This window comes from Neltuma alba, unplaced genomic scaffold (assembly GCF_004799145.2).
Source record: "Neltuma alba isolate B1F8T4 unplaced genomic scaffold, ASM479914v2 tig00012185_pilon, whole genome shotgun sequence".
NCBI classification, from domain to species: domain Eukaryota; kingdom Viridiplantae; phylum Streptophyta; class Magnoliopsida; order Fabales; family Fabaceae; genus Neltuma; species Neltuma alba.
Window position 1 is genome coordinate 535,467 of NW_021636727.1, and position 25,482 is coordinate 560,948.

At 32.9% G+C, this 25,482-nt stretch overlaps 1 protein-coding gene across 2 annotated transcripts; it reads right to left on the reverse strand.

Moving 5' to 3' along the window:
• Positions 1-14,439: 14,439 nt before the first annotated feature.
• On the reverse strand, positions 14,440-25,327 carry LOC114724317 (28 kDa heat- and acid-stable phosphoprotein). Of its 2 annotated transcripts, none has more exons than XM_028910648.1 (8): positions 25,109-25,327; positions 16,027-16,064; positions 15,730-15,804; positions 15,535-15,621; positions 15,409-15,443; positions 15,120-15,205; positions 14,854-14,919; positions 14,440-14,765 (listed from the first exon to the last, which is right to left on the reverse strand). In XM_028910648.1, the coding sequence occupies exons 1-8, from the start codon at positions 25,173-25,175 to the stop codon at positions 14,731-14,733; spliced, it is 489 nt and encodes a 162-aa protein (XP_028766481.1). In that variant the 5' UTR covers positions 25,176-25,327; the 3' UTR covers positions 14,440-14,730. The 2 variants fall into 2 exon arrangements, with proteins under 2 accessions (XP_028766481.1, XP_028766480.1); XM_028910647.1 differs by lacking the exon at positions 25,109-25,327 and adding an exon at positions 17,300-17,471.
• Positions 25,328-25,482: the final 155 nt, after the last annotated feature.

The window sequence follows — 25,482 nt, forward strand, 5'->3', positions numbered from 1 at the left end:
GAGAACAATCAGTTTCAATCATCTTCTTCAACAGATTGCTGGCAACAAGAAGTCTATGCTGTTTACAAAATCCGTTGATAAGTATAGTCCAAACTTTTGAGGACATAGCAATCCCAAAAGAGATCATGAGACCCAAAACTTGATATGCTTCAGCAAACCTATTCATCTTGCAAAAACAATTGAGAAGTATCTCAAATGACCTAGCATTAGGATAATACTGCATCCTTAGCATAACTTTAAGGACATGACTAATGAGATCAACATCATTTGACTTAGAAAGATGAAGTAGTGCAATATTAAAGGTCAAGAAGTTTGGGGCCTGAGTCTCTTTTAAAACCTTCAATGCTTTATCAGCTTGTCCAATCTTAAATAAAACATCCATTACTACATTTCTTGCAAATGTGTTAGCTGCAAACCCACAACTTATCATTTGCTCATACACCTCAAATACCATGTCATACATTCCTCCGTGCCAATAAATCCTCAATAAAAGCAAAAAAACTTTTGCCTTCATAATACATCCAACAGTCTCCAATTCCAGCACAATTCCTTTGACAGTTTTATGCTGCTCAGTGAGGCGTCGAACCACACTGACCATGCAATCAAATGCTGCCACATCATGAAAGTAATCGGGTTGTTGGGCACACCACATAAAGAAGCTCAAAGAAATTAAATCAGATGGGCAGCTTGATAAAGTGGAACATATGATCTGACCATTCAGAAGTTGCTTGCCTTTCTGAGGAAATTCTGGATCAGAATTGTTGCAAGAAATCTTCTTATTTTGACTAATTCCACTTGGAAATGGCGAAGAATGATAGTGAAATGAAGCAGAAGGCAGTGGTCTGATAATTTGGTTTGACACTGTCAACAAAGTCCATCTGTTTCTCCATAACATTTCCAGGGGAGATCACCTTTCCACAGAGCAAGGAGACATGGAAAGTTTAAACATTCACCATTATGGTTTGATAAGTAAAAATGGTCTGCATAAACAGAAATCCGAAGACTATAGTACACAAACTACTGAACCTATCAAAGACAATACTGGCATTAAGAAGCTGATAGAAAATTAAATAACTTGATAAATAACACCACAAAACGGTTAGGAAAAAGTTTAAAAGTCTGCTTAAAAGAAAAAAAATATGCTAGAAAACAATCATATGATAGAGAATTCGTACAACAAGACCCACAAGGCCAGTACATCCTACAAGTCCTACAAGAGTTCCACATGCAACAAGCCAACATGTGACCCAAAACCAAGTCCAAGTCGCCCTCGAACTCCAAGGAACTCAATATGATTCATATGTGCTAAAATCTCTAAACATGATCAAGCATGATAGAGAGGAAGATCCACAAAAGATTTACAAATTTTCCTATGACCTATAGCAGATTTTATATGCAAAGGTTTTTAGACATAAGGATAAAAAGGTGATGCTGATGGACAAGGGAGGTGCAGTGAGAGGTAGGGGCAGTGTTGGTAAGGGCAGTGACTACTTCTTGAGTATAAGAGCATCCTTTCTAGTTTCTAAGCAAGGGAGGTGAAGTTCAGACTTTTGGAAGTGAGGCTAAGGTTTAGGAGGGGGATGGCAGCCAGTGTTGCTTTTTTGTTCTTGTGTGACTATTTTATGTGCTGATGTGTTTTTTCATTCTGTTTCTTGTACTTCTGTCGCTGTTATTTGATTGTAATTTCTGTCCAATATTGTTCGTTGTCTATTTCTAATATTTTTGTTCCTCATAGGCTTATTAGAGTAGAGGGTTCTATCAGCTTACATGGAGAATGACATGGATGATTGCATGATTGATTAAACGAAAGATTGCATATGTGGATGATAACATCGCACATGACTTGAAACAAGTGAGGAAAGCTTCTGACTTAAAGAACAGGTCAGCAATATGTCCAGCATCATTTGTTTTAGAAAAAGCAATGAGAAGAGCCAGTTTACTAAATCTATCAATGACAACAAAGATGTTATCCTTTCTTGATTGAGACTTAGGCAAACCGAACACAAAATCCAAATAAATATCTACCAAAGTTTAGGAAGGCACAGGCAAAGAGGAATAGTAACAAACCATGGGGCTGAACCCTAGGACTTTGCATGCTTACAAGTCACTAATTTAGCACAACAGCAAGAACATATTTTCTCATATTTGGCCAAGAAAAATGTTCATGCAAAAGAGATTAAGTTTTATCAACTAAATTGATAAGTAAATAAATTCTATATATATATAACAAAAAAATACTTTGAAAAACATACCCATACCTCATATTAAATATCATAAATGTGATAATAGGCTCAACCAATATATGCCAATTCACAGCTAAGCAAATCAGCACCTTTACAATTCAAATCAAAAACCCTAAATCAGCAACTCCATCATTCATTTAGCAACTTTAGCATGGAACAAAGAATAAGCTAGGTGGTTACCTATCTAAATCGTAATTTACTGACAGCAAGTTTATTCTTTACACCCTTTGCCAGGGTAATTCACAATGGAAACGCCTTCACTAGTATTACATAGATCAATGTCGCAATTTTAAAGAAAACACTGTCCATAGAATTTTCTTAGGAGGGAGCACATCAATCTATACACACGAATCAAATTCCAATTCAAGCTTTAAAGGAGAATCCAAGCAAAACTATGTTCACCACTGTTAAATTTTCCCGTGAGAACGGGATCCTCATGTATGAAGAAATGACCAAAAAGACAACACTTCCAAGCTAATTCTTTCAAAACCAAAAGAAGTAAAAGGGGAAGGATCGGGTAAGCATCAAGCTGACAAAACACATAGGGCTCAAAATTCTTACCTTGAACTAATAGCAAATGAAAGAGTATTCACGAGGGAGAATGAGAGAAGCTTGGTGGCTCCATTACAAGCATGCCTCCATAATTTAAATGTCACCCTCATGTGAGTGAAGCCCAAGGTACCCAACTTCTACCTCAAAGGAACAATGCAGAGAGTGACTCAGGCTAGGTTCTTCAAAACCAAGTCATATAAATTCTGCTCCTGCATCAATATTTTACAGTAAAGAAAATAATAATAGTTGACTCAACTGGTATGAGCTAAAAATGCTATACTGAACAAAAAGTGTTCAATTCAGTGGCAATGTTACTGATTTTTTTTTTTTTTACATTAATCTTTATGGCACACGAGTTTTGTTCGAAGTTTATAAAACTGTACAGTGAACCAGTTGATCCGTTAGTTCTGGTTTGACAAGAGTTTAGCGTTAGTAGAAATGTTTACAATAAAATTAATATAATTTTAATTTTGTTCACATTTGGTACTGGTAAGAAACCACTATATGCAGGAACAAGAAACGCATAATAATAATAATCCATTAAGGCACACCATGGAATATGCGTTAGCAGAGCTTCTTACTGAGCATCCTATCAAGGAGTCTCCTAACTATCTCCTGCAACCACACTTACATAATCGATGGAGAAACAAACTGCTTCAAAACCTTAATTGCAAGGAGAATGCTATGATACGAACTTCAGAGCCATGGGCCAGTCCCTTCTAAGTTAATACTTTAAACAAGAATGAGGGCTACAAACTGTGTACACAAGGTTGCACATCAAACTTCACCAAGGTTGAGAGGAAAAAGTCACATGCAATCAGTTTAATGAAAAGGAAAATCACCATAGGGCTGGTAATACAAATCAATCAATCGATGTCCCATGTGATCATGAAGTCATCTAAACAGTAAACACAGAGAAAAAGCAATTGTTCGAGATTAGTTGATTGCAAGAGTCAAACATGCAGCGCCTCAAGCAATTAGATTGGGGCCTCAATAGTACTAATAATACAACAGTATCCTTGACTTGAACCTTCAAACATGCCATACAGCTTCACAGTACGTTTCCAAAAATGATTGAGTATAAATATCGAATTAGACAAGAAACAAAGTACACCAAATAGAAAGCCACAAGATTCCAACGCAAAAGCAATCACTTTGGGTGGTCCACCGGGAACAGGGAAGTCATATTTACAAGAGGCTGAAGCTACATAGGCAGAATCCACATTTATTATATATACTATATTGCATGCCACATGGCGAAGATTTTGGGGTTGGCTCGTTATGGAATGAATACTGTTATTTGGAACTCAAAAAAGGATGTATTAACCAACAAGCTCTTTCAATTTTCAACTTAATCTTCTTTAAAGTGCATATCGATATTCCCAACTTACGTACTGCATTATGAACTTCAGCTTTTTGGTTTTGTTTAGTCAGACTTCGACTTCCAGTGTACTTTTATGTAATAATTTCGACCATTCTTGGTACATACTAAAAAAATTTCAAGTTCAACTAGTTGTGAGAGAAACTAAAAACAAAGAAGAAACGGGAAATCCGAATCAAAGAAGAAAAGGAATAAAAACGTGAAACCAGATAGTTGAGACGTGTATGAGCAAGAACAAGGATGAAGAACATAAGAATCGATATAACCTCAGAGAGATACTCACCTGACGACAATGAAGATGGATAGATGAAGAGAGAAGGCGGCGTCGTCTACGGCTGCCGGACGAGGTAGCGCCGACGACAACCGGAGGCGGAGGGGCGACAGGCACCGATGAGGGAAGAAGAGCTGCTGAACCCCAAGAAGAAAGAAAGGTTTAATGTTTGCAAGTTAAAAGGGCAATGCTGGAATATCAGAAAGAAGCTACGGACAATTCTTTTGGAAGGGATCGATGGGGCCGATGAGTACTTAGTGAGTAACCTGAACGTTCCAAATTAGAGTTGAACAGTGTAAATTTAATATTTTTAAATAATTGTTTTAAAATAAAAAATATTTTTTAAAAAAATAATAATTAATATATTATCTTTATTTTTATTTTTATCTAGAAAATAATTATTTTAACCAAATAAAAATAAAAATGAAACTAAATTTAGACTGTCCAGATCGGATCTGGATGGTTCAAATTTGATTAGCATTAGGTGCTCATCAAAACTAATAAACACCCAATGTCATTCCGAATCATAAAAGGTGGGAGGGAAGAGAAAAAAGGTAAATTTTTCCTCCTTTCCATTCATTTTTTCAAACCAGCCTGTTCCTAACGACAATAAAGTCACATTTGGTAGGTGAGATTATTTTTGGAAAAAATGACAATAAAATACCACCTGAATTCCAAAAGGACAAATAAGGGATCTGAATAAGCAAAATGACATATAGGGGACTGGATACCAATCTAGAATTCAGATTTTTGGCCAAAAGACCAAAATGCCCTGTCTGAAAGTGAGAGAAAGGAGAGAGGAAGACCGACGGTGATGAAATGTGGGAAGAAGGAAAGAAGAATGTTGGAAATGCTATTATCTTACTCCTTTGCATCACCATTCTGTAGAGATTGTTGATTTGGTGGGTTTTGGTTGTGGGAAAGAGGATTTGTAGTGAGAGAGGGAGTGAACCTGCGGGGAAGATGAAGTGGAAATCAGAAAACAATGACAAGCAATTACGTTACGTAACTGCTGCCATATGCCTGCTGGTTTTTGGTAAATCCCACTACGTGAATGGTAAATCCCACTATGTGAATGGTAAATTTTACTATACATGTAGTTAATTATGAATTTTACAAAATACATATTGTGATTTACAACTTTTGTAGTGAAAGTGACTACTTTGTTAATGGGTTTTGCAACCTGTTTTCAGGAGATAAATAACTTGTTTGTAAAAACTAATAAAATTTCACGCTAAATTTGACAAAACGTATAGTGGGATTTACAACTTCCGTAGTAAAAATGACCACTTATTTAATGGGTTTTGTAACTTGTTTTCAGGAGATGGGCAGCTTGTTTCTAAAAACTAATAAAATTTCATACTAAATTTGACAAAACACATAGTGAGATTTACAACTTTCGTAGTGAAAATGATCACTTCTTCAATGGGTTTTGTAACATGTTTTCAAGGGATTGACAACTTGTTTCTAAAAACCAATAAAATTCTATGCTGAATTTTACAAAACATAGAGTAATTTACAACTTTTGTAGTGAAAATTACCACTTCTTAAATGAATTTTGCAACTTCTTTTCAGGGGATGAGCAACTTGTTTCTAAAAATCAATAAAATTTCACGCTGAATTTGACAAAACACATAGTGAGATTTACAACTTTCATAATGAAAATGATCACTTCTTCAATGGGTTTTGCAACATGTTTTCAAGGGATTGGCAACTTGTTTATAAAAACCAATAAAATTATATGTTGAATTTTACAAAACATGTAGTGAGATTTACAACTTTCTTAGTGAAAATGATCACTTCTTAAATGGGTTTTGCAACCTCTTTTTAGGGAATGAGCAACTTGTTTCTAAAAACCAATAAAATTTCACATTGAATTTTACAAAACACACAGTGAGATTTACAACTTTTATAGTGAAAATGACTACTTCTTAAATGGCTTTTGTAACCTGTTTTCAGGGGATAGGTAACTTGTTTCTAAAAACCAATAAAATTTCACGTTGAATTTTATAAAACATATGCTGGGATTTACAACTTTTGTGATAAAAGTGACCGCTTTGTTAATAGATTTTGCAATATATTTTCGGGGGATGAGTAACTTACTTTTCACCACCAATAAAATTTCACGCTGAATTTTACAAAACACATAATGGGATTTACAACTTTTATAGTGAAAGTGACCACTTCTTCAATGGGTTTTGTAAACCTGTTTTCACCGGAAGAGCAACTTGTAAGCATAAATAAATCATTCAGTGAACGTGCACCTGAAGTACATCACAATAAACATTGAACTATTAAGTTTCATAATTAACTACATGTATATTAAAATTTACCATTCACGGAATGGGATTTACCATTCACGGAATGGGATTTACCAAAAACCAGCAAACATATGACAGCAATTACATTACGTAATTGCTTGCGACTATTTTCTGATTTCTGCTTCATCATTCACCAAATACTGAATATGAACCCTCAAATGCAATAATCCTGTTCCTATTTCACCATGAAACAGCCACAAAAATGAATAATCCAAATCCCGCCATCAACTTCTACTCACTCATGAATAATTCAAATACTTCAGCGACCTCTTCGACGACGACAATTTCAGGGGTACAAGTTATTTCAGACAGGGCAATGTATTTCAGCGATGGTAACCAAATTCAGCGATGGCAATCTACTCCTACGACGACGGCAACGTGATTTCGAAAAATCCTTTTTGGTGACTGCAGGAACTTGGATTTAGTTTCGTAGAAGGAAATCAGTTTCTCCCTTTCTCTATCGCATGAATACACTGCTCAATGTTCAGAGACAATCAGGGCAATTCGGTCTTTTGGCCGAAAATCTATATTCCAAATTGGTACCCAGTGCCCTATTTGTCATTTTGCTTATTCAGGTCCCTTATTTGTCTTTTTGGAATTCAGGTGGTATTTTATTGTCATTTTCCTTTAATTTTTGATGGAATAAAATGATAAAGGAATTGGGAATGGTAATGGAACTGGAAATGGGATTGTTTTATGTTTGATATAAGGTAATATATGAAGGAGTACATGCATTTATTTTATTTTATAATAAGATATACAATATTAAAAGACTATAATACTCCTTTATATTTTTGGTACTCCAACCTTACACAGTCGTGTGAATGTGAAATCGTAGAATTATATGTATGTGCATATATATTTTCAAAAAAGTACATTAAATTTTGAATATTTTAAAATTAAAAATTGATAAAATATTTTAAAAATCAGAAATGGCTGGTCAGGAATAATAATTAATGTTGTTGTAAATGTAAAATCATTAACTTACAAAATACGAATACAAAAATTTGTATCAATTCATCATACTCAATATATATAATGAGAAAAATTGAAATCCTTTTTTTAAAAAAAAATTACAAATTAATTAAATAATATATAAGCAACTTTAACAGTAAATAATAGAAAACAAAAATAACAATAAACTAGAGTTCAACTTATATATTCTGAATCAGAAGTGTAAACAGGGATATTTCTATCTTTTGAGTTTTTTAATCCTAGGATTTAAAAGCCATTTGGGATTGTATAATCCTACATACGTGGTATTGTTCAAGCCTTGGTAATCTCAATACCTCACACTAAACATCACAATTTGATCCAATCCCTAGTCCAATCTTAATCCCTCCCCCTCAATTCCACTCACCAAACGTGACCCAAGGGAAGAGAGTATGAACCTCTCAAAAAATTGGCAGAATTGTAGTCCGAGAGCTATGTCTGTGTGTGTTATTTATGTCTTGTGTTTAATTCATTTATGTATAGTATGTGATCTTTCTCTCCCTATATCACTTTCTTGGTGAGTTTATTGTAAAATATAATAGTGTTGTGTTTTCTTTGTATTGGTATTGTCAAATTATTCCCTTCTCTCTTCTTGTTAATTTAGTTTTCTAATCTTATTATTTTCAGGTTTAGAAGAGTGTCCTGTCATTTTTCAAGCTCATCAAACTTATTATGCAAAAATTGTACCCATTCTTTCATTTTTCTTACAGAACAGTTCTAATACCAAGTGTTAGAAACTAATTCTAGGATATAATATCATAATTAAAAAACAAATAAAACAACATAAAACTAATATTTGATACCGATTGTTAGAACCCAACTAGATTATTATAATTAAACACTGAACTAATATTAATCTACAAATATTTCCTCCTCTGAACCAGAACATAACAAGACTAGAAGACAAAATTAATAATTAGAGGAAAAGAAATAGCTTGATATTAATAATACTAATACAAAGAAAACACAACACTACTCTGTTATACAATCGACTCACAAAGGAGCTGATATAAGGAGAAAATGATTATAAACTACATACACCTTAGTTAGCAAGTGAAATTCCGCAAAAGCCATTGAAAAGACATTTCTTTTAGAAATTGCATTAGATTCACACTAGCAAAATTATGTGTATATCACAAAAATATAAAACAAACATGAACCAATAGACAATTCACAAGGGGAGATGATAACTGCTTCAGCAGTAATAATAGAGGATGACGAGATGGATTGACGCGGTGCAAGATATTGAGGACAACATAGCTAGGAGGAGAAGATGGGATAGTACTTATGTCAAGTTAATTAGGTCCATTATATCCAAGAACCATTTAGATTTTGCCACATGTACTAGAATTACACATCATCACCTAACCTATTATTAAGGTATCGTTATCTAAGTAGAGAGCGATTGTGTCTGCAGTTTTCATAAGAGAGGTTTCATTTTTAGTTTGAATGATTAAATTCCTAGAACTCCAGTAGCCTTGTTTCTGAGAAAGTGTAAGGAAGGTAGAGAAAGTCATCACTATGAGGGGAATTTGAGGCTCAAGGCAATTAGATTCCTAAATACGAAATCTAAAATTAGTTTATTGGAAATAAAGCTTTACAAGTCACTTTTATCTTTCTAATAGCCAAAAGTGAACAAGCATCTGTAGAGAGCTGTTTTTAGTGTCCATTAGCACAAGTTATGATATATTGATAGGTGCACACAATTTCCAAAACCCTCAATTTGATTGAGATAAATTTCTGCATCTATATTTTGATAGCTTGAAGCCAAGAGTTTGATCCAAAAGACCCCTAATTTCCAAAAGATATTTGGAATGATTCTGCAGCTAAATTTGCAATGTCTCTGTCCTATATTTTACTCTGGAATTGTGAAGATGCTCACAGGGTTGCTGATGAGGAATTCCTTCTCTCTACATGATTGAGTTCTTTGGTTTTGCCTTCGTGTTTTCACATGCGATTAACCTACTCTTATTAAGGGTGGTTTAAATGAGTTAGGTGATGATGTGTAATATTAATGCAGGTGGCAAAATTTGAGTGGCTATTTGGATATAATGGACCTAATTAACCTGAGCTAAGTTTTGTCCGAGAAGATGGGGCAATGAAAGGAAGCTCACCTAAGCGGATAATGACCAAAGGTGAGACGGATTCACCCAAGCACATGCACGGGTGGGCGTGGGCGCAAGCTTACAAAGAATTGAAAAGACAGTGGTTGGAGGATTTGAAGAAGCGAGACTGAAAAGAAGAGGGTTTTTTTTTATTTTTTACACATAAATCTTACTTAAAAAAAACTAACAACCAAGTAGCAAGAAAGTTTTAAAATAAATCATTCCCACATTGTTGGGAGATTTTATGACAAAAATTTTGTATAAAAACATAAGTAATTGGTTACGAGACAATCGTTAAAAATAATGGCTAACATCAAGTAGTAATACCATCTGTTCATATTTGTGTTGTTCTAACTCATTTAAAACATAAGTAATTCCCTCGCCTCCCCTCCCCTTCCCTCCATTTCCCTCATACCAAACCAACCCTTAGATGAGATATTAAAATCAAGCCTGATATTAATATATTTGTGTTGTTCTAACTGATGAATTATTACTAGCTTCTATTTTTAATGTAAAAGTTAGATATAAAAATTTATAAACATTAAGAAAATTAATTAAATTAGTTCTTTATAACAAATGTATATTAGTTTTTCTAAAGGAACAATTTCAGTTAAGTCCCACAATTTTGTCTCAAGATATTCTGAAAATTCAATTTCGTCTCTCTGACACAAAATGAAATTAAATAAACAAATAAAAAGACCATTTAACTTGTAAAATAGATAATGCACAACTCCACATACAAAAATTTACAACAACAAATAGAAAAATAACAACTCTTTACACAAAAAATTACAATTAGGAATAGAAGATATAAAACTCCATATGTAAAAATTTATAACAAAGAATAGACAAATAACAACTAAACATATGGTCATTTACAATCATAAATAGAAAAGTAACAACTATATATATAAAAATTTATTTTTTGCTAATGATCTTATTCTGTTTGCAAGGTGAATCTTGAATAAGCATGCCTTATTAAGGCTTGTTTGGATGATTTTTGTCTAGCCTCGGGGAGAAAGTCAACAATTCTAAATCGAGAATCTTCTTTTCTAAAATGTTAATCATATCAAAAGGGAAGAAATTAGCAAATTTCTGGATTCACTCCTATAGCTGATTTAGGCAAATATCTTGGGGTTCCTATTCATCATAAAAGGGTAACCAAACAATCCTATCAATATGTCCTTGATGAAATGGATCGAAGCCTTTTGAGTTGGAAAGCGAATAATCCATCAATGGCAGGCCGGCATTGTTGTGTACATGAGTGGGTGTGTCAAAAGCAAAGTCCCACATTGCCCAGGAGAGAGAGAACTCAAGTGTATAAATACTATCTCACATTATTGGGTTAGTAAATGGGCTAGAGGAGAAGGAGGGTCTCGCGCACACAACAACAGCCCACCAGGAGGGAAACGCAATTGAAAACTGGCATACTCTTGGAGGGCCTGTCGGGATTTGTAAGGAAATTGATAAAAATGCCAGAGCTTTCTTTGGTGTAGTTCTAACTCATCCAAAAAGATGCATCAAACAGCCTGGGATGATGAGGAGGGACACTTGGGTGGGATTTGACGTGCGTAGAGATGCTTTATGGGTGCAATTCTTGAGGAAAAAATACAAATGGGGGAACGATGTATTGCCAAAAATCGAGGGAATGAAGAGCGAATCTCAAACATGGAAGGGTATCAAATCTACCTGGGACTCTACTAAAAGCGATATTGGATGGAAATTAAGTAATGGATCTAAAGTACACTTTTGGGATGATGCTTGGCTTCCCAACTATAATCTGCTTGCTTCATATGTGACAAACCATCCTGATGAATTTATGCATAGCGCCAAAGTGGCGGACTACTTGTTGGCTTCGGGTGATTGGGATTGGGATTGAGATAAGTTCGCTGGTTTTTTACCCCTTACTGTTTTAAATGTGATCAGGCGCATCTACCCTTTGGATCAGATGGCTGGAAGGACACCCCTAGGTGGGCCGAGTCGAGTAATGGTGAATTCTCGGTGCAATCGGCTTATAACCTATGCAGAAGAGAGGCCGCCCCAAACAAAGGTGTGTGGTGGAAGATATGGAAGCTACGTGTGCCTCAAAGATGTAAAAACTAAAGGGAAAATTTCAGTTAAGTTCCACAATGTGGACTTGATAAATTATTTTCAGTCTCAACAAATTCTGAAAATTCAATTCAGTCTCTCTAACACAAAATGAAATTAAATAAACAAGTAAAAAAACCATTTAGCCCGTAAAATAGATAATGCATAACTCCACATACAAATATTTACAACAACAGACAAAATAACAACTCTTTATACAAAAAGTTACAACTAGGAATGGAAGATGTATAACTCCACATGAAAAAATTTATAAAAAAGAATGGACAAATAACAACTAAGCATATGGTCATTTACAATCATAAATAGAAAATTAACAACTATACATATGAAAATTTATAACAAACAGTATAAAAAACATAAATGTATGATCTTTTACAACAAATAAAAGAAAAATAACAATCATAAATATGAAAATTTACAACAAAAAAATAGAAACATAATAACTCTACATATGGAATAAAGCCTATCAAATGTTTTCTACAAATTTTAAGGGCTAAATGGTCTTTTTACTTGTTTATTTAATTTTATTTTAGGTTAGAGTGATGAATTGAATTTTCAGAATCTTTTGGGACTGAAAATTTGTTAAGTCCCCATTGTTGGACTTGGCTAAAATTTTCCCTTTTCTATAAATACATTTGCAACCATGTGCTTGTAACCTTTGAATGAAAGTGCTTAACAAGGCTTTGACTACTAAGTTTTCTTTATTCAAGAGAAATTGCTCATCGTCTGATCTTTGTCCAATTTGTGGTTTGTAATCTGAAACAATTGAGCATCTAATACTACTCTGTTCCTGGGTGAAAAAAATGCCGGCTTGGTTGTGCTTTACCATTAACAAATTGACAATGCTCAAGTTTCCACCATCATTGAATGGTTTCAAGATCTGTTTTTTATAACAACAGGTCAGGTTAGGAGCAAAGACCTTTAGTTGCTGCCATTTGTTGGGTATTTTGAAGACACGATGTGATTGGGTTTTTAAAGAGGAAAGGATTGACTCTGATCATGCACTCAGTATTGCCACTGCCTTGGGGAATGAAAGCTCTACGACTCCTGGAAAACCTTCTGGTTGCAGACTTGGAAGTCAATGGCAATAGAAGAACTGAGGATGATGCCAAAAATCCAAGTGAAATTTATTTTGCTTCTGATCGTTTGATGTTAATGTCTACTACTATCTCCGATTCTAATTATAAGACCCCATTTGTCTGCAGACCCACTAAAAAAAAGAAAGAAAGAAAATAACAGAACAAGACTAAGATCTAAAAAATTACAAATAAGGTCTTATAATTAAGACTGGAAGTATATTATTGAGATAGAAATGGTGTTGGCCAGTTTTTTAGGCCTTAGTTTTGTTCTTTTATTTTCTTTCTTTCTTTTTTTCGGTGGGCCTGCAGAACTTTGTCTTTCTCCAAGCAAAGACAACAAACTACTAATGATCCATATGTCGCGTACATTGCTTTTATTCCATGTACATGATACGGTCCATGCTTTATTTCTTACCATTTTTAAAGTTGGTGCCATTTGTTTAGCTACATAGGCAGTTTACTTCATTCTATGCCTCATCCCTTCTTTAACATTACTTGATTTTACAACGCAAGGATTACAATCTTGTGATGGCCCCATCTTTTACATGTGAAAGTTAACATCTAGTTGCTTAGTCATCGTATTTGCTTGCCCCCGTGAAACCATCATGCCCACCTCATCTTTGTATTAAAGATTGGTTGAGTCAAAAATTCCAGCATTGCTTCGCATCATGTTGCTGGCTTGGCTCCTAATGATATTTCTGCATAACTTAGTGACGAGAAATTTTGTGGATAGAAAATGCCTACTGCACCCTCTTGGGGGAAATGGCACATTGGCACTTGGCAAATCAACGTAATGTCAATCAGGTCTTAAAAATTGTTTTGAAAAAATGAGTTGAGTAATTATTATGGGAATATCAATAGCAAATAAAATATTTAAATCAAATAAGTCACTTCCACTGATTTACAACTAAAATTCCCGTATTTATAATTGTTTGAATCCATATGTTATATAAAAGTAAGTATCAAGTATAGGATTATTTTCTTTGGGTAACAAAATATATGGTAATTCTGCGTGGGCACAGCCTCGTTTGTTGTCATCACTAGGAAAAGGAAAGGGTGAATGAAAGTTAAATCGTTTAAGTTTAATTTAGTCACACTTAGGTCCTCGGGAAAAGGAAAGAGCGAATGAAAGTCAGATCGTTGAAGTTTAATTTAGTCACAGTGAGGTCCTTAATATTTTCCGCACGAGGCTGTGCCCACCCAAAATTACCATATATTTTGTTACCCAGAGAAAATGATCCTATACTTGAACCTTATTTTCATATAATTATAGACAAGGAGTACCAAAAAAAAAAAAAGGCCCGCCACCCTTTTTCTCCTATTTTTCTTCATTGCAAACTCAAAGTCTAAATGAAAAGCTTAAGAGAGATTTAAGCATCATGACAGGCCATTCAAAAAGCACTGATCGGTAATAAGGCTGTTACTCACGAAGTTAAAAATGTAAAAAGCCTACCGAAAGAAGTTAAATGGAATTCCCTCCCTTAGCCAGGTGTAGTTAGTGAAAGATATTATGATCAAGATTCTCAGCCAACAAGAGGAAGAAATAATTGCATACTATGATAACAACTTGGAATACTGACATCCATCAAAACTAACAATGTAAAGACAGCATATATTCTTCCCACTGGTTTGTAGTAAAACTAGGCCACATGGCCACCAGCACATCACCATGAAATTCACTTGCGCGCTTCAGCCTTCTTTTGTTCTTTGGCTGAAACAGTCAACTTCGTTATCAGTTTCAGGTTTTTGACATCAAGAGATAAACAATCATTGATACTGAACAATGTTCAAAAACCTACCAGCTTTTTCTTCCTCTCGTTTTTTGGCAGCGTCTGCCCTTTGTTGACGTATAAGAGCCAAACGCTCTGTGTGAAATAGAAAGAAATAGTATTGAGATGAAAATGAAAAGCCCTCATCACATAAATGCTTAAACACCTAGGATATATTGCCCCTACAGCATTTTGTCATTCACAGTCAACAGGCAGTCTACAGGTCTACCCGAGTAATAGATTACATGTAAAGAAGGGGCATAATTATTAGAGATTATTTCAATAACTCCAAGTACCTAAATCTTTCCTTGCTTGTTCAGTTTTCCCTTGCTCTTGCAACCTCATATAACGTTCATGAGCTCTCTGTTTCTCCAGCTCCTCTCTGATAACAGGTGGTAAAATATCACATATATAAGGAAAACCTCCTAAAACAGATGTTTCACTTTCAAGCTTTTTCCAAATATAGAACTAAAAGAATTTAAATAAATGAAGGATCTGTTCTGCTTTGATAGTGAGGAATGTCATCTTCAAAAGTGTGTGATAAACACCCTTTTTAAACATCAATATAAACCAGAAGTAACAAACCTTTCTCGCCTTGAAAGCTCAGATGTCTTCCCCACCTGCTTCAGCAAGAAAGTAATGTTATTCTTCTATATACATTAATTACTACAAGATTTCTCCCTAAGAACCAAAAACTGACGTCAAACTCACATCAACGTCTTTAGCTTTCAGGCTCTTTGGCTTTACCAGATTAGGATTTTCAATCTCAATAATACCTTGGGTTCCTTTTGTCTTTTGCTGACATTACAAAGCAAACAGCCAGTCAATTGCATATCAAGTCGGGGAAACCACAGAAACAGAAAACATGTAGCGCTCTGTATTTGTAATTAATTGTAAAATACTTACCGTACTTCCCTCATCGGATTCTTCTTCAGATTCTTCCTCAGATGCTTCCTCAACTTCCTCCTCCTCTTCCTCTTTCTAATAAAGTAAAAGGAAATGACCATATTAAATAAAAATGAATTGTAAAAGATATGGAGAAAATGAGGATCAAGTAAAGACAAACCTTGCATAAAAAAAATGCAATTTTCTTAATAAAAAAATGCTATTAGGACTTCATACAGACAGAATAATCATTTAAGCAAGTGACTGTGTGTAAGTGCCTGTAAGAGAGAGGGAGAGAGAGAGGGAGGAGAAGAAAACCTTTCTAAAAGTCCGTGGACGGTTAGATGTACCAGCCGCTGCAATATTTAAACAAGTGGTTACAGTAGTTAATTATTCTGCCAGAGACATATCCTACCTTTTCTATCACTTTTTCTACTAAGGGGGAAGGGTGAAAAAGAAAATTACAACCAACAAGAAAATGTCCTTTGCCCTTCAGGTAAATTTCAAAACCAAAGAATCAACTCATAAGTTAACGAAAATTTCCCGTAATATTTTGATACAGGAACTATGGCAAGTAGCATATCACAAGAACAAAATAACGGGGCCGAAGGAATATTTTTTCCCAAATTTCATTCTTCTACTGAAATAGATTTAAAGAGAGTTGAATAAAGTAAATTTAAGAAGGGGAAGCAAAAGCAATTTTGGTACTAGTTTCCGCTATTGGTTCCCATTTACAGCATTTGACAGCCAGTTAATAATTGGCTTTGAGTATCTTAGCTGCTATTTTTCTCCGTTCCAAATCAGAAATTCCAATTTCCAGCCGCTTCGCCCCAATATTTTCCACTGTCAAAATTATTAACAATCTATTCCTACAGTTTATGTTTTCAGATACTAGTACATAATAAAGCATGCAGTTGATTTTTATTTTCTTGTTCATGCTCTTCTCCCAGTCTGTATTAGCCCAGATAATGGAATAAGCCAAAATAGGAACTCAATGACCCAGACCGAGGGTGTCAATCTCAGGAAAACGCTGGGGGTTTAGAATTTCTCTACAATAATCAATCATTTAGTTTATTTTTCTTCTATTAAGAATATCTTTTTTCCCCTTTTGGTTCGCCCAGATCGGGAGAAGTTAGTGCATCTTGTAGTTTCATGTCAAAGAATCAAACCAAACTCAAGCAATATATTTTGCCGCATACATAGGAAACTTAAACTATACAACACGCGCGCGCGGGGATCAGCCAACGATGTTTAAACAGATTTCGAGTTTGCAATCAATTCAGATCTAAGAAACAAAAAGCCAAATAAAATTTTATATCTCTATAAGAAAACGTGTGCCATCATGTTTCTTTACTACTTCTATTGGATGAACCACGAAATTCCTTCAGTCAACTCAATTTCGTTTGCTGCAGCAAGATGTAAGAATAAGGCGATAACAGAGTAAAGCGAATTCAACTCACATCATAATAACACGTATTCATCACAATTACACATTTCGCAAAGCCATTAGATTATACTGATGATGCGGAAGTGCCAAAACTCAAAATTCTATAGGGAATCAAAACCAAACGGACAGATTAGTAATGTTTACCAAGGTCTTCGGGCGTCGAGAACTGGCGGCGACCAGTGGGCTTGCTCTTGAATTTTCCCCTTCCCATCGTCTACAGAGCAAAGCAACACCAACGCTCAGAGGTCAGGAAGTAGGAGAAGCTCCGGCGCTTCGGAGAAATGGAATTGGCTTTTGCAGGTTCAATGGGTCAAAAGAGAGAAGGGGAAGAGGGGATTTATTTCCTTTTGTTCCAATCTCCTGAGGTTTCAAAAACCCTAGGCAGCAATTATCGGAATTTTTAGAATTTCCTTTTAAAATGCATGTTTGGGTCCTTGTAATTCGAAAAGTTCATATATTTTTCCTCATATTTTTAAATTCTTATACAGCTAATCCCTAAAATTTTCTAAAGTTTGTGTCTCAATTCCTTACTAAGGTGATAAATAATATTCCTTTCAATTCTAAATATAAGACTCATTTTGTAGTATATATTGATCTAACCAACCAACACTCCAAACAGTGATAAGGTTTTCTTTTGATGTAATTAAAAGTTTAGTTGAATTGATTTTGGACTTAGGTTCACGACATGCCTTTATATTTAAAAAGTTTTATAAAGATATTTATAAATTGCTCACCAATATCTTCTTTATATCAATAATAAGATTTATATAATTTCATAACTTATGAATCCACTCCTTACTAATCAAATCATGTCTAAGGGTCTGGGTGACACCCCAAACCATGGTTTGGGGACCCAAACCATGGTTTGGGGATTTAGTCACCCAAACACCCCCTCCAAAAACCAAAACCATGGTTTTGGAAAAAGCAAAATTTTTTTGCTTTTGGAGAAAAAAGGGAGAGTGTGAGGGCCTATATGATATGTATCTTGTTATTTTTTTTATAAACATATTTTTTATAAATATATTTAATCTTATATTTTATAAATATATATACACATTAATTATTTATTAATTATATTATCTTATGTATTATTAATTATGTTGGTAAAAAACATATTATTAACAATTTTATTCCTTCAAATTAAAATATATCATAAAATCTATTTTTTCTGTAATTATCATATTAACTCATGTCTTTTTTTTAGTAATTTGTATATATAAAAAGTGCTTTTGATAACAACTATCCAAACACTCTCACTTCTCAGAATCACTTTTTTACAAAATCTATTCTTCACAGAATCTATTTTCCCCAGAATCTATTCTCCAGAATCACTTTTCCAAACCACGGTTTGGTTTCATCCAAACACACCCTAAGCTGAATTAAAAAAGTGAAAGTCTTTTCCGGACAAGTTTCTACATTGTAGTTTGCAGAACTGCAGTGGGCTCGCCCATAAGCTCGTTTGCCTTTTTTTAATACCTTTTTTTAATTTTTAATAAAAAAATTTTGTCAGAAAAAAATGTCACTACATCCGGTTCTTAATATAAGAATTCATTTGATTTTTAATTTGATTCTAAATATAAGAGTCCAATCTACTTTGTCTTTCATATTTATCTATTTTTCAAAGTAGTCATTGTAACTAATACACATGATTAGCAAGGATATTCTAAGAAAGATAACACCTATTTATTACAAATAATTAATTTAACTAGTTTTTTTAATCTCTTCAAATCAGTCAACTAGATCTTATATTAAGAATATGAGGTATTATTATTTTAAACATAATTTAAATATAGCTTTACTTTATGTTAGGATATTTGTATTTATATATTATTGTTATACTGGTAGAATAATTATATAAAATAAATTATATGCTTATATTTATAAGTTTTAAGATTAATTTAATTATATACTGTTACAAAAATATAGAAACGATTTTATTTATAAAAATTTATAATTTAGTTCAAATTTTAAAAAATATTAAAAAAAATGATTGATTAATAGGTTGGTTTGTCAACCACTTATTAACGGATTTGGTTATTTCCAACATGGCAAGAGGCAGCAAATATAGCATATCTCAGTAGCTTATAACTCACAAGTCAGGAGTGAGCATTCAGTTTTCGGTTCGGTTATCGGTAATAACCGAATTAACCGAATAACCGAATAGAGTAAGTTTTAAACACCGAACCGAAACCGAATAACCAAACTAACCGAAACCGAATTAACCGAAAATTTCGGTTCGGTTAACCGATTAACCGAAATATATAAATATGAAAAATAATTTTAAATTAAAAATAATGAAACACAATTATAACCATTAATTAATAAATATTTCATCATTCAATGTGATTTATTATAATAATATTTATTATAATCATATTTATTGAATATAAATATATTTAAAAAGTTCACATATACCCACATATATATTTATTATAATAATATTTATTAAATATAAATATATAATATATTTATTTCGGTTATTCGGTTATAACCGAATTTTTTTTCTACTAACCGAACCGAACACCGAAACCGAATTATTTAAAAAATAAAAACCGAATATATAACCGAAAACCGAAATAACCGAACTGAAAAACCGAAATTAAATTCGGTTCGGTTCGGTTATCGGTTACGGTTCGGTTTTGCTCACCCCTACTCACAACCTGCAAATTCTTTTCTTTGTTTTTCGCAATTAAAAAGCACAATGACATTAATACTATGTTTGGTATAAGGTTTTTGGATGGAAAGGGAGGAAAGTTGATCCCCTCCACTTGTTTGGTTGGAAAATTTTTTAAGATGAGAGAGGGAGTTGCTCCATTCCCCTTGTTTGGTTAAATATTTTTTTAAGAGGGGAGGGGTTCTCTTTCCCTCTTTTTTTCTTCTTAGCCTTCCCTCCAAAAATAGGGTTTTTTGGAGGAGAAATAAGAGATAATATTTTACATTCCAAAATTAATCTGAATGAGATAATTTAATTCCTCTTTCCCTCTTAATTTTTTTTAATGCCCTAATCTGCTATAATTATGTGTGAAAGTCGACATAAAGCAACAACCATGGATATGGTATTTAGATCTTCTTCATTTTCTCATTAGGAGTAGTCTTATATCATGTTTGTCATATTTGAATTATTTTCTAATGTGGATAATATATTCGCTCGTGAATCTTTTTTCACATGGATTTTTTTATTTTGAAAATATAGATGTTTATTTTGATTGCAATACATATTGGTAGATAAGTTCAATCTATTTTTTTTAATTTATTTTTTAAGAAGGTTGGTTCAATTAAAAATATTATAATTCTTGTCATTTTTTAATTATTGTTCGAATAATAAGTAGTCATAAATAATTTGTATCATGACAAGTCAAAGTTAGTGAATTATATTATACATATTTATATCTTGACACACAAAAAAGTGAGAAAATTTATTTTAATTTTATAAAGTTAAAATAGTTAATTTTTAATTAGCTCCCCTCCCCTCGCATCCCTTTCCCTTCCAAACCAAACAAGGTATCATTAAAATTTCTTCTTTCCTCTTCTTTTCATAAAAATCTCCCCTCCCTCCCTCTTCCCTTCATAGTTACCCTCCTTTTTCTCTGCCTCTCCTCCTCTTTATTAAAATCTCTCCTCTCTCCTTCTCTATGTCGAATCCAACACAGTGTAAGAGAATTTTTGTTTAACAAAAAAAGGGCGTGAAAACGCACACTAGCCAACGGAAGTCTTTGACTGAAATCTTTTAATGGGCTAGAGAATCAGCAAACGATTAGCTTTTCTTGATTTGAGATTAAATGCAACAGACCAGTTACCCCATTAGAAACTAACAAATTGGTTTGATTTGGCTATTTACTTCTCTGATCTTATTTATAAATTACTTTCAATATGTTTTATATAGATTATGAAAAATTTTAAACTTCAGCAACTCTCATTTAAAATTCAACAACTCTCTAGTTTTATTCTTATTTAATATATATTATATATCATGCAAACAAAATCAACACAGTAATAAATAATAAGTAAAATTATATTTCCATACAAAAAAATTTTAATGTCTTATAAATAAAACTAAAAAATATCTTTTTTCTCTGCGTCGTGATAAGATAATATTAGGAGAAATTAATATTTATAATATGAAGACATGAACCAACAAGGTCATGAACCTGCCGACGCGGAAAGTAGAATGATGATGTCTCCCATCATCTTTTGACCAGCCATATGTCTCACGTCATCTATAATTTACTCCCCACATAAAAAGCCATGTTTTGACGAATATGGAGACTCGAGATTGTCTATTTGGTATTCACCCCCTCGGATTTATTTTTCCACTCACGTTCATGGACATTATTTACCACGTGAGTCATATGAATTGCAAATTTATACCTTTAAAATGGGGCATCTCATTTATACTGGGAGATTGAAAATATAAGAAATCATTCCCTCATTTCTATATTTTTTTAGTCTGTTACTTGGTTTATTGTATAGACATCAGTTGGAAACTTTAAAGCACTTCTAAATTTTTTAGGTGCTTGTTTTTGGAGCTACTTAATATAAACATTTATAAATACTTTCGTGTATAAAATTTTTTTCATATACTTACCTTGTATCTATAAATCATGTTTAAAAAGTCAAGATAAAATTTTTCTTGCACGTTTATCTCAATTTACTATGGATCAACGAGGCCTTTCCCTTTTTAATTTCGCATCAACTTCACTTAGGACCATTGCCACTGCCTCCAATGATATGACGTGCCTGGATGCTAAACTTCTTCAAGCCTAAATTCTCCCATAATCAACTTTTGCACTGTTAAAAAAATAGCAAATTTCTTTTAAAGTACAAGTTGATTATTCTTGAACACTTGCAGAACCAAAAACATGGTTTTCATCTGGCTCTTTTTACCTTTTAGATATGTTTGGATTAGATATGGCAGAAGTTATTTTTTTCCAATATAATTTTTACAAAAATCAGTTAATATAATATGATTTATGTTTAAATTGATTTTTATAAAAAAATTAGTTTAACAAATTGAAACTTGTTTGAATAAGTAATGAAAAAAGTAAGTTTAAATATAAAAATAACAAAAAAAATGAGTTTTATAACATTCTATTAGGTATATTACAAACGAGGTCTTATAATTAGTACCAGAAGTGGTATATCTTATCTATATAATTTGATAAATTTAATAAAAATAATAAATTAAAATACAAAGTTAATATATTATTAGGAAAATTTGTAAGTATTAAAAATCATTTAATTAGATGTATTCAGCAATAAACATAAAAATATTGAAGATATAAAATTGTTATTAAAAAATTTTAAGTACTAAGAAACACTTAGTTAGATATATTTAATGTGATTTTTGCGCACATATTTATTGAATATTATTTTATTTTTCACATCTTAGAGCCCAATTAAAGATTAATGATGAAGATTGATTGGGCTTAAAATGAATCCTCAGAATTTTAGTAAACCCTCACAACAGCAAATTAATATCAGTCAACCCTAAAAAAATTTTAAAATTTTAGTCCACCCCCTTAACCAAAATAAAATTAAAATTTAAGATTTTAAATGTTTCTTATAAAAAGGATGGAGGAAGTAATAATTTTGCTTCTCTTACTGCATTAGTTGTCCTCCATTTTTGTCATATCTTGATAATTTTAACCCTGAGAATGAGGAAAATAAAATAAATTGAGGGCCAGTTGATAGAGAGGATATAGATGACCCAACTTTTGTACTAAGACCTGTGCAGTGTCTAGACTAATATTTTTAAAATATCAGATAAAGAAAGAACTAGTTGGAAAGCTAGGAAAGAAATTTCCAAAAATTTCTAAAATATCATAAAAATAGAATTAAAGGCTTAGAACATTTGTTAACAGGAGGAAAATAATTTAAATATTAAATTTTCTTTATTTTTAGGATTTTTTGGGTTACTAGGTAATGGTAGTCAAAATTAATTATTTAAATTATTTAGAGGCCTCAATAATTCTAAAAAAATAAGGAAAAATTATTTGGAAGATTATCATAATTTATAAAATTGTTTTCCACATTAGAAGGTAAAAAAGTTAGCTTTAATAATATTTAAAGCTTAATTTTTGTTGGTAGAACACCGATTCTGAAAGAATTGGAATTTAAAAAAATATAGGGTGAAATAAATTCTAAAAAAATCATATAACTTTTTTACATAAAAAGCAGAGTCTTGGGATATTGAGATGAATTTTTAGAGATACTGGTTTAGATAAAGTACAGGAAAAATTCATCCGACTAAGCATCGAAACTCAGGAGAATGAAAGGGTACTTGGGAAAGTGGATTTTTCCCCAAATCCTTCCATTTTCACACCAATTTGGCCATGGAATATGGAAGAGAATTAAAGAAAATAAAATAGAAATAAAGGTTCTAGAAGGTGATTAATCAAGAGGATTAAGGAGGTTAACTAAGGATTAATCTAATTAATCTTGGATGACATAACCTTATGATATAAGCACCATGAATTCACCCTCTTACATGGAAAGATCACAAGCCTCCTAGCTTAAGATTTGTCCATGTGTTATGGAGAGAAAAATGGAGTGTTGAGATTTAGCCACATAACTCTTGTAATTTCATGAAGTGGTGAAACTTCAAGGTTTAAGAGTTAATAGAAGCATTATAAATACCTGTCCCTCCCTTTCATAATTCAGCCAACACAGGGACTTTGGAGAGGGATTGTTGCTCTTGGGTTCTAGAGAGAGAAAGAAAGAAAGAGAAAAGAGAAAAAGCAAGAGGTGATTATCCAAGCCCAAGTATTTAATCAAGGTATTAAAAGCATAATTACATTGATTAGAATTAATTACCTTGATTAATGAATGATTAGGATTTAATCTTGATGAGGTTAAATGACTTAAACTTAAGACTACTATGTTGCCTTAATCACTATATGGTTTGATAAGCATGATTAGAGATTAGGTTAAAGATTAGCGGATAAAGATTGATTGGGAATATATGATTATGCATGAATTAAGGAAGAACTCCAAGACCATAATTAAGCTCATGTATACTATTCGCCCAAGATAGAAAAATATGCTAGGGTTTGATTCAAGTTGATTTGATGCTTCCAATGAGTTTAGGAGGTAAAATTATATAAGATTAAGTTGAGAACATTTCTTTGGAAGAATTAAAAATTGAAAATAGAATTTTGAAGTTAAACCCTACCCTATTCGACCAACATGGAAAACATGAGAAGGAAATGAATTTTGATAAATCTAAGTTGAAATATAGAATCTATATAGAAAATTATGTCAGAAAAGACCAAGGGATTCAATGAATCAAAGTTAGAAATAATAACCCAAAAATCAAAGAAAAAGAGTTAAGGGTATATTGATAATTTAAATTGGATAGGTTAGTAATGTATGATGCCTTAATGTTTTACCAACAGGCTTTGCATCAAAGGAGGAGGAGATTGGCAAGAAAGGAACTTGAAAACAAGAAGTTAAACTCATCAAGAGGTAGCAAGCATTTACAATTTCTATGTTGACTTGCATTGTATATAGAGCTAGGAATACAAAAACATGAGAAGGAAATAAATTTTGATAAATCTAAGTTGAAATATATAATTTATATGGAAAATTATGTAAGAAAAGACCAAGGGATTCAATGAATCAAAGTTAGAAACAATAACCCAAAAATCAAAGAAAAAGAGTTAAGGGTATGTTGATAATTTAAATTGGATAGGTTAGTAATGTATGATGCCTTAATGTTTTTACCAATACGCTTTGCATCAAAGGAGGAGGAGAATTGGCAAGGAAGGAACTTGAAAACAAGAAGTTAAACTCATCAAGAGGTAGCAAGCATTTGCAATTTCTATGTTGACTTGCATTGTATATAGGGCTAGGAATACAAGTGAGCCCGTGAGTTATAGGCTAGCCTGTCACAACCTGCGAGTTATGCGATGTGAGTTGGAATCAAAACCAAAAGGACAGATTAGTAATGTTTACCAAGGTCTTCGGGCGTAGAGAACTGGCGGCGGCCAGTGGGCTTGCTCTTGAATTTTCCCCTTCCCATCGTCTACAGAGCAAAGCAACACCAACGCTCAGAGGTCAGGAAGTAGGAGAAGCTCCGGCACTTCGGAGAAATGGAATTGGCTTTTTCAGGTTCAAGGGGTCAAAAGAGAGAAGGGGATTTATTTCCCTTTGTTCCAATCTCCTGAGGTTTCAAAAACCCTAGGCAGCAGTTATCGGATTTTTAAGTTCCTTTTAAAATACATACCACTTGCAATAATAATTAAATCTATAAATCTGTATTAGTTTGGGTCCTTGTAATTCAAAAAGTTCATATGTTTTTCCTCATATTTTTTAATTCTTGTACAGTT